At 35.5% G+C, this 10,740-nt stretch overlaps 2 protein-coding genes across 4 annotated transcripts in view; one reads left to right on the plus strand and one right to left on the minus strand.

Moving 5' to 3' along the window:
* LOC105171881 lies at nt 1,332–7,203 on the plus strand. Of its 3 annotated transcripts, XM_011093134.2 has the most exons (4): nt 1,333–2,538; nt 4,729–6,254; nt 6,744–6,804; nt 6,884–7,203. In XM_011093134.2, exons 1-4 carry the CDS (start codon nt 1,863–1,865, stop codon nt 6,886–6,888), a joined length of 2,268 nt encoding a protein of 755 aa, XP_011091436.1. In that variant the 5' UTR covers nt 1,333–1,862; the 3' UTR covers nt 6,889–7,203. The 3 variants fall into 3 exon arrangements, with proteins under 3 accessions (XP_011091435.1, XP_011091436.1, XP_011091434.1); XM_011093133.2 differs by having other exon boundaries at nt 1,332–2,538; nt 4,741–6,254; nt 6,744–7,203; XM_011093132.2 differs by having other exon boundaries at nt 6,744–7,203.
* The window catches only part of LOC105172057, a 5,387-nt gene continuing 2,141 nt past the window's right edge, over nt 7,495–10,740 (minus strand). Inside the window, exons 6-9 of the mRNA XM_020697238.1 lie at nt 10,664–10,739; nt 9,707–9,982; nt 8,682–9,022; nt 7,495–8,300 (exon numbers count right to left, since the gene is read on the minus strand). Coding sequence (XP_020552897.1) covers nt 7,689–8,300; nt 8,682–9,022; nt 9,707–9,982; nt 10,664–10,739 — 1,305 coding nt within the window. The 3' untranslated portion in view covers nt 7,495–7,688. The remainder of the gene's footprint in view (nt 8,301–8,681; nt 9,023–9,706; nt 9,983–10,663; nt 10,740) is intronic.

Here is a 10,740-nt window from a genome sequence, read left to right on the forward strand (position 1 = left end):
TTATATCAACATGAATTTCAAGTTGGATAAAAATTTTTTTCTAAATTTAAAAATTATTCACTAAAAAGCAGACTTGCAAATAGTTTTCAATACATTAATTATAAATATGCAATTTAAAACATTAAGAATAAAACTTATATAATAAGTAAATAAGATAATAAAATCTCTAAAGATAAATGAACTGGTCAAAAACATATATATAGCAGAAATATTGCATAAATTATTGTCAATTATATTAAATTATAAATACTAACTTAATCATATTTATATGATTATCACTTCACTCATAAAAATTATTAATTTAAATGAATCCAACGTCTAATCGAGTCAACAACATTTGAATATATAAATATAAATTTTACATTTAGAAAATTTGTAAATTCATTAAATTTAGAATAATATTTTACTTATCATTGATATTAAAAAACTATAATTTTTGCTTAGATCCCTTAAACAAAATCAATAATAAGTACATACGTATATAAAAAATAAATAAAATATGACAAAATAGTTATAAAAATAATAAAATAAAAAGGATAAAAAAAATAACTCAAAGGATAGAAAGAAAATAATTATATTTTTTCATTAAAAAAAATTCTCAAGAAGATAAATAAAAATATTTTAGGGTACCTATTAATTGATATCGAACAAAATTTGGTTTTAAAAATGTGAAAGGTTTTTATTAGAATTACTTAAATTATAAAAAATAATTAATGTAAAATCTAAAAGAAACTGTGAAGATTTAAAAATAAAAAAGTAACTTGTAATGAAAAATAATTAAGAATTTAACATAAATGGACGGACTAAAGAAGTAAAAAATTAATGATGAGAAATAATAATTAATGTAATTAATTATCTATATTTATAGAAATAAATATATATAGCAAATTAGATTAAAATTAACTATCCACCTTATATGTCATGTAGGACAAAGATAGAAACATTAGTTGGTATTATTTTAAATAAGGTAAATTATATTTTTACACTGTGTTATTTATAATTACTTTTTATCCAATTTTTTTATAAAAAAAGTATCACATACAGTACACATGTGATATTTAAGAATGAGGTAATGGGATATTTTTTATATATGCACAATATGTGATATTTTTTCGACAAAAAAAGATGGTCACATAAGGAAAAGTCAAATTTTATAAAATTGAAATGGTAAATTGACACAAAAAAATTTTAATGTCAAAACGTAAAAATAGGTATAATTATTATCCCTTTAAATAATATAATATAATAGGGATTCACAGGTGGCAGCACGTGGTCATGATGAAGATTAAATCTGCTTCTACAAACCTGAGTCAGTCAGTACGCTGTCGTTTGAACAAAATTATTACTGTCAGGAAAGCACCAACCTGGGAGTTCCCAAGCCGAATCATCAAGCCACGCACACACACACTTTTTTTATCAATCCAACCCCTTTTATTTTTATTTTTATTTTTGTTTTATTTCATTTATTACACAGATTGATGTGTAGTTGCTATTATGAAATGAACCCGTGTATGTATGTACTTTTTTCTGGTGAAGTTGCCCCATTTATTACCAAGATTCGGTCTTCTTTTGATTTTCTTTATGATGGTTATTCAGAGGTGAAGTCACTTCGATGTTTCTCTCTGTAAATAGTTTTCGTGCTGGTAATTGATACAGATTTATGGTTTTCTTGAATTTTCCTCTTCTGACAGCCTTTCTGTTACCTGTTCTAATCAAGGGGAAACAAACAAATACATAGTCCCTTTCGATCAAGTTCAGATTTTTCTTCCCTGTCCTTTTTCTTGAGAAATAGAGACAGCCTTTTGTTAGTTTTGTTCTAAAAGTTGAATCTTGGGAGAAATTAGTTAAATTTTCTATGAAAAATGCCGTGCCAGGCCGTGCAAATGTGGAGTTTGAGTGGTTTGGTGGCTGCGTTTCTTGATCTTGTGATAGCGTACTTGTTGCTGTGTGCATCAGCTGTCGCTTACTTGGCGTCAAAATTTATGGGTTTCTTTGGTTTGAACTTGCCATGCCCTTGTGATGGAATCGTTTTCAATATCCACAGCAAAAGTTTCTGCCTGAACAGGCTGTTGGTTGATTTCCCAACTCAAAGGGTGTTGGATGTTCAACTCTCTGTTAAGGAGAAATTCCCTTTCAGTGATTGCATTAGTGGGAAGAATCGTGTTTCTGATCTTGTTGGTGATAATTATGGTAATGGGATTCTTGAAATAGAAGGTGAGGCATCATGTAGCTCTGTATCAGATGCAAGGAAGCCAGCAGATGTTGCTAGGAAGGAGTTAGGTTCAAGGGCTGAGAAGTATGATATGAAGGGAAAGGGGGTAATTAATCATAGGCCAAAGAGTCGGTTGCGTCAGCGACGAAAGGGGGGTGGTGGCCTTGGAAAATATTCGTCAGTTGCATCTTCTGATCCTCCTCTACTTGAAGGAGGCCTAGTTGTGGAACCTTATTCTCATTGTAGCACCAACAAGGAGGGAAATGGATTGGTTGGAGATAGCTCACTCCCTGTTGAAAATGATGCTGAAGTTCATAATCTTGAATGTAAGTTATGATTATCTGTGACATCCTATTTTAAGTTTCATTTCTTTTTAATCTGAGTATCTAAAATATTGTCTGCACGTCTTGTGTTGCATTTGTTGTAAGCGCCTATTGATGGTGGTTTGAGATGTTAGTCGGTTATGGTGGACACAACAATTTACAAGTCCAGTAATTGCATACCTATGTGTCTAACCATTGTTTGTATTTGTATATAAGAACATTTAATACATATACATATTGCTAAAACCATTTAATTTCGACTTGAAGAAGAGGGCTTATATACTGTATCAGATCTAGTCACCAAACACATGCTCTCTAGAATTAGCTTTTGTAGACTTAAAGTAACCTCTTCCTAGGATTCGATTTCTTAACATGATTTAGCTTTCTAGCTTGCATCTTTTGGAACTATTGCTTTGTATTCTGTCTCTACTTAAAGGCCGAATTTAGCAGTATATTTATATCTAACAACAGGAGTCTTGACAATTTTCATTGAATTCTATGAATCTGTTGTAAGTTATTTCACCATCCCTTGAAAAGATCACTAGTCTTGAGATGATATAGTAACAATTCTATAAATTCTATGTCATCATCATTGCGTTAGAAATAAAAAAACTTGAACCAATTTTATCTAGTAGGAGTATGAGAATGCATTTCTATTTCAAATAAAGCTGTGAAAGTGATAATTGATAACTGATTTATTAAATAGCTACTTGTAATAACTGATGTATTTAATGGATATTTTGTATGAGTGAGTGTAGTAGCAAGTCTCCAGGTCTCTGTCTCTTGTGGTTTCTTGGAGCAACATTGTTTCTTGAATCAATGTGGAGAACTTAGTGAAGGGAAATAAGTAACTATATCATATCAGATAGCATAATGTTGACATGAGAAAGAGATTCAAGTATATCCTATTCTTTGCTTTAACAGTAGCAGACCTTAAAAGTTACTTCTGAGATGTCCTTATGACTGGCTTATGTCTAAATGGGGCAAAGAATACCTTCCTCATTCTTTTGCTGAGGAATAAACCTTGCTTGGTATCCCTGTATGAAGCTTGTTTTAGTGTTGTATTATGGTTGATATTTCATTTACTGAAGAGTGACTTCAGGTGTTGGATGGATTTGGCTTGCTAGTCCAAGTTCTAATTCTTAGCTTTGTCTCAGGTCGATTCATTTTCATTTAGTTGAAAACTATGTTAAATGTGATTTGATTTCTAGTTCTATTGTGCTATTTTTACTCAGATTGTGAGATCTTCCGTCAATTACTCCATGAAAAGGTGTGGCAAGGGCCCATGAGCTAAAATTGTCTGGATATGAACCATGATCTTGGTTCAAGTTTGATGCTCCAAATGAAAGAAGAAAACATGGAGAAATCTTTAAGTTGCATTCTGGTTTTTGTTTGTAGGATTCTCATTTTGTTTTCTAATGCTGAAAATGACTTTTGGGAACACATAACAGGGTACATCTTCGGTAGAAAAAGAAATAATCTTCGAGGATCCAAATATAAACTGGGGTATAGGCTTTTCCACAGTTGTAGTTATAATTAATAACAGTTCCTATATTGTGCAAAGTGATGTAAATTGAACATTCTTGAAATACTAAAGATCATAAATATGTTTCTTATTTAAGATTGAATAGTAGCTGAAGGGTGAAATACAGAGGATAGTGATGGATATGCGGTAAAAGATATATAATCTTTTCTGGAGGATAGTTCTTCCATTACTTTGTTGTGAGGCCACGAACTCTCTTCTATAGTTTGAACAACAAACATCTACAACAAAGTGACCTGTCATGTTGCATTCTTTGGATAATTGGTATTAACACGTAGATCATTTTTGAAATTTCTTCTCATTTTTGTAAGTTGTCTTGTGCCTTTTGTTGCAGACCTTAAATACAGATAATCCATGCTCGGCATTAAAAAATTTCAGCTTTGCATACTTGTCAAAAAAATTATTGGTGTACTAGGAGTTTGTTTTTTCTCTTACTATTTTTGTTCTCTAGGAGTCTTTTTTTTCTCTTACTATTTTTGTTCTTACAGTTCGGCTTGTATTCTCATCCGATAATATCTGCAACTTGAGATGAACATATGAATACTATGTTACTGAATGCAAATGCACTGAAAATATTTGTTTATAGAGCATTGTCACGGATTATCTTGCACATGTATGCTAATCCTGTTTTGTCTGGTACTTGAATGTAGATGATGATAAAGCTACCACAGAAGCAGAAGTGGGGCCACGAGCAGTCACCAGTTGTGAAATGAATCATTCTCTTGATGAAGATATGCCCATAAAGAAAAACGTACTATCTATTGAAGAGCTACAAAGTAATCCACAAGGGTTGCAAAGTTTTAGCGGAGATGAGAAAAGTACAATAAGACTCTTGGAACAAACACTAGAAGAAGAACGTAATGCTCGTGCTGCCCTTTATGTTGAGCTTGAGAAGGAGAGAAGTGCTGCTGCTACTGCTGCAGACGAGGCTATGGCTATGATTCTTCGCCTGCAGGAAGAGAAGGCTTCCATAGAAATGGAAGCTCGGCAATACCAGCGGATGATAGAAGAAAAGTCTGTTTATGATGCTGAAGAAATGGATATTCTCAAAGAAATCCTTTTGAGAAGGGAGAAGGAGAAACACTTTTTAGAAAAGGAAGTTGAAGCATACAGGATGATAGTTTCTGTGGGGGATGAACAATTAGCAGGTGATGGTTCTGATAAGAGTTATGCTCGACAACTTTTTGATCTTCCGCTTGATACAAATGATGATCCAGTTTTGATTCTTCGGCGACTCGCTGCATCTACTGACAAGAGGACGTTGGAAAATAAATGCTCGGAGGATAAACCAAATTCTGAACATGCCTTTGGGAATGGAACTCTGGTTGAATGCCAGGATGAAACATCTAGCTTCAAGAAACAAGGGGACTCTGACAAGCAATCTGTACAATTGTCAGTCTCTGATAGTGTTGAGAACATGGACCTTCAGGAGAAGGAGATGATATCAGTATATAAGAACTTACAATTGACATCATCAGGCCCCCAAGAATTTGAGAAAAGTATCCCCCTGGATGCGAAAGAACTTGAGCAAATACAGAGAATGAACTTGGGCCATGAACTGGAGGAAAAGATTATTGTAACTTGTTATGGAACCAGAACAGGTGATCCATGTCGTGATCCGAGTTTAAAACAGCAGCCAAAAGATGCACAGCTTGGGTTAGTGTTAGATAAAGACTCTTGTCTTTACGACGTTCACATTATTGGTGATAAAAGCAACATCTGTAGCGACACCAGTGTTGATAGAAGTGAGAGAAATTCTGCCCCATCGGAAGCTTCTGTAACAAAGAGCGTCAATGTTACAACAGATCGTCAAAGTAGTAGTAGTGGCCTGGATACTGATGTTGATGTCAAGAGAAGCAGTTCCGAGATAACTAGTGGGCTTCCTCCAGTCGGGCCAAAGGGTTCATCTCTGATTTCTGAACTCCGACGGAGTTCCATGTCTGCAATGGACAGTGAAATGCTAAAAATTGACAGTGAAATTGCACGTCTTCGGGAAAGACTGAAGCGTGTTCAGGAAGGAAGAGAGAAACTTGGCCTTTCTGTGGAAAGACAAGAAAAGGAAAGTACGCAGTTGAAACTTCTGGAGGATATTGCACGCCAGGTTCGGGAGATTCGACAACTAACAGAACCTAGAAAAGCTGCACGGCAGGCGTCTTTGCCAATTCCAAACTCTAAGGTTCTTCATTATTCTGTTCAATATTTCTTAGTCTGTTTATATGCTAAATTGTGGTGATCCCTCAGAAAACTATTTGCTTCTTTCATGCACAGTATATTTTCTTGATTTAGTTGTAAGAAATGCCAAATCTTGATCTAGAAACTTTGTCAATCTTTTTCATGTATGTAGAATCATTCTCTTCGTAGAGCAACTTAACGTGAAAGCGATTGACATTAGTAGTTAATCACATGTATACAAAACAAGGCTGATTTGTCTTATTTTTCCGACTGCAATTTATTGCAGCCTTATATTGTGCCTTAATACTCTCGTTGTTCAACTATATAATTCTTATCTACATTGTGTTGCGACGGGGTTGGTGCTGCCATTTTTACGAAGGATATTGTTGCTATCCATGCCTACGACCTCTGTTTATATCTTTTCTTGCTGACTATGCTCTTGATTTGCTTCACATTGTATCAAGCCTTATTGTTTAACCGTATCCTGACATAGGCTTCGTCCAAGAAAAGGAGGAGCAGAAGTGTTTCTTCAGCATTCCAGAGAAGGTCCGAAGGTATGATCAGTGCCTAGGAGACAGCCAACGACTTTGCATGCCGTCATATTCTATAATTGTAATCATTTTGCATTTCCAGGATGATGCGCTGCTATTTTAATTGCATACAACGTCCAAAATCCAGAACCATCCAAGACGCTACGTGAAGTTGCTAGTAGCTCAGAACAGCAGCAGTAAGCTGAAGATAGTATTTCTCCGGTTGCAAATAATATGATAAGTTTTAGCTCGAATGCTGGTAGCAATGGTAGGAAAACCGAAGAACAGTTCTAGCTATGTAATACCAGTTTCTTTCTCTTTAGAGTTTTGTACAGCCACATCAACTTTGTCATTGCTGTCTTTATGTACAAAGTAAGCTTTTGTTCATAAACATTTTGTTTGTTCCTGTATCTCTTTGTTTCATTTATTCATTCTTGCACTCTGAGCTTACTCTAGTGATCCAGGAGTAGAATCTCTCTTTAATATTATGAAGCATTTGCCTCCAGGTTTTCTTAACTTCACCACCCTGTTATATTATGTATGGATTTATGATTGTTCATGAATATATTAGAAAAATTAAAAGATAATGAGAGCATTGGTTCTATTTGCATAGTACCACTAAAGATCGAGTATAGTTTCAGATCATAATGACGACGTTAGTACAGGGTTTTTCCGATAATAATAATAATTATTTATAATACCGTCAGAGGGAAGTTCTCGACGAGCATTTTATTTACAGATGTATGGTCCACACTTAAGACAAAAATCAAGTAGAAGTATGGAAAATTCTAGCTCGGACTGGATTTTGTCAGAATTAAGTTAATTATACAGAAAGTGTAATACATTTTCAAGAGAGTGATCAGTCCGTGTAATTGGTTCGATTTTGGGCAAATTTGATTTGAATAAACCTATTCAGAGAACACCTTGTAACTGCGCTGTGGCACTGTTCTGCATGCAGCCCACACAAGATCAAAGTACAATGGGAGCTGCGCAATGGCAAACAACGTTACTGGTATGCCGGCAACGGCATATATGGGCACTGCAGTAATCCTTAGCTTGTCCCTCAAGATAAAAGTATGGCTTGCACAAAAAGACAACAGCATTCCAGCTATCGAGGCGAACAGGCAGGTTAGCCCCATTAACAGCTTCCTCGGCAAGTTCACTTGAAAATCGTTCTCTTCACACCGTGAAGTGATGATTGCAAGGAAGAAAACAAGGGCCGTCACGGACAGGCAGAGAGCCACGAGGGAAGCGATTGAGAAAACATCGAATGCTGTTTCGTCTGCAAGGATTGGATGTCCTGTTTTCTGGTCTAGGCCACCCGGAACGGTGGCTGATGTAGCGAAGGCAACAGTGGCTATGAGGGCAGCCACGACTGAGCAGGACTCGGACGTCTTTATCAGCCATCCGTTGCCTTCCTTCACTAGCTTTTGGTGTGTTCTTGTGAAGATCTCCCTTGGGGTCTCACGGTTCAGGTTGTGGTGAGCAAAGAATAGGTCTGGAACTGACCTTTTCACATGCTGCATTACAATAAACACCTTGGTTAACTAGGATAAAATCATCATATAACTACATTAAACGGCCTCTTATCATCTTTATACATAAGAAGCGCCTGTAGAACGTTGCGTAGGTTCCGTACTCCAAAAGAGAACAATAAGACAGATCAACTGTTGCCTCCTCATTCCGTCTTTCATCACAAGTTATATACGTAAACGACATCCTAATTCAAAATTTTACTCCCTTCTAACATCAATATTGCATTCTCATGAACCAAAAAAAAGTATCTCATCCCTCTCTCCAAGAACTACCATCTATGGTCCCGTTCTTGGGAACAAATCTAACCTCATCATATCAATTCCTCGAAATTTTGAACCAAAACAAAAGACGAAGAGATACCATACCTTGTACCATTTGATCTCCCACTGCATCTGCAGAGCAGCCCCCGGGATGCGCCAAGGCTGGAATTCTCCCAGCTTTGCTGCCAGGTGCAGAATGCTGTTGCCCTCATCGTCCAGTTGATGAAACATGTATTCTGGGAGATTTGTCTTCAGCAGATAATCAAACACACTGGTTTGCCTATTTTCGGCAGCAAGCAGCAGCACATTCTTCCCATTGGCGTCCTGGTCCTGGATTGCCACCAGGCATGTGCCGATTATTTTCTTCACCATTTCAAGGATTCCCATCTTTGCTGCTACTAGTAGTGGAGTGTCCTTCTTCACTAAGACATTTGGGGCCTTTTCCACTGCATCAGACAGATCCAATTTCTAGTAAAATGTCCCAAAATTCCATCCCAAGTAATGGTTACATTTCTGACAAACTCCATGACAAGAATCCAAATACAAGACTTAGGAGTGTATTTTAGCATTAGGAATTTAGGATTGGAAATTTGAAATGGAAAGATTAACACTGAAATTATTTATGCAATATTTTGACTCAAAATTGTTAAGAGCCTGTCTGAGCCTGATTTGTTAAGCATAACAATCCATGCTTAAAACTTTATACCTGTTTGATAAGATACCAACCTTGATGAAAACTCGACATAAATGTCTAAATTAAAAGAAACAAAAAAATACATGTAAAATATCAAACCATTCAAACTCGCTCGACCGGTACTGATTGGAGGAAGAAGTACCCTCAAGACTCTTCAAACCGAGATATTTTGTTTGGTTTCAACTTTAACTTGTTTTTTTTTTGTTTTCGAAATACAAAGAAAGATACAGATTCATGTCTTTTTAAGAGTTTTATTATGTTTGGTTTTATATTTTATATTAGTGTAAGATAAATAAATAAATAAGTTAAAACGCATTATACTGCACGTAAAGCGAACATTCAGTATGTTTTTTCTTGTAACGAAAAAACAAAAAGTGGTATTGAGCTTTATATATATTTATATATATTTCTAATGCAAATCCATGTGTTCTTTTACCAGGTTTATTTTGATCCATCTCACTGCCATTCTTGTGTTGAGCTTTAGTCGAGGAAGTTGTCCGACTGCCGGTTTCATGATCATCAGCAGGAGGCGGAGTGTCTGGAATTTCGATGCCTTCCAAGAATTCTTGTTGTGGTTTCAGGACAGGGCGCTGGCCGTTGCTATCGTACTTGTATTTGGATACAGCGTAGTGCTCGATCATTTTAGTCATAATCTCAAAGGCATGAGAGTGACGTTCTTTCTTCTCTTGAATCTCTCTTATCCTCCAATACCCTGCAAATAACAGTAAGACATTTTTGTAGATCATAATGGTCCGCGGACGACAAAATATATGTTCAGTTAACCAATTGTGGGTGTAAGTGGGGCGTAAAGTTCTTACATGACCATGTTCATATTTTACTTCATGACATTTTTATATTTTAATTAGGACAATGAAGAGTTCACTTTGACGTTTATACAAGTAGGTAGCATGAAATCATTCGGAGGTTTCATGTGATATTACGCAAATGTACTATTGTGAATCGGTAAATCATGTAAATCAATGTCAATTTTATATTTGACAAATGGATTAGTGTCAACTCAAGTACGTGATGTGAAACCCTTCTCTTTTGGCCTCTGAAATTGCTTTCAAATACGAAATATTTTAATCCAAATCGAGTTTGATATGACGTGAATCAGTTATATAATAAATGTAATACCCTTACTATGTGATTAGTGTACAGTTTAAAAAAAGTTCAATTGTTCTAAAATTGATTTATTTTGACCAGACCTAGTCTTGATAAGAATTTAATTTCAGTCCGGACACAACGGCTAATTAAAGAATATGTTACTTTTTTTATTAATTTTTTCCCGTGTGCAATGTTGATACATATTACCTGGAGATACTTTACTTAGAAATTGAGGTCGAAAAAGGTAAACTTACATATCAGCCAAGTAGAGGAAGACTACACTTACCAACTCCAAGAACAATGAGGATGACCTTCATTGCAAATCTGAAAAGCAGTATACAAGTAGCATAATTGGCAGGAAAG

The sequence above is a fragment of the Sesamum indicum genome, linkage group LG10 (assembly GCF_000512975.1).
Source record: "Sesamum indicum cultivar Zhongzhi No. 13 linkage group LG10, S_indicum_v1.0, whole genome shotgun sequence".
In the NCBI taxonomy this organism is placed as follows: domain Eukaryota; kingdom Viridiplantae; phylum Streptophyta; class Magnoliopsida; order Lamiales; family Pedaliaceae; genus Sesamum; species Sesamum indicum.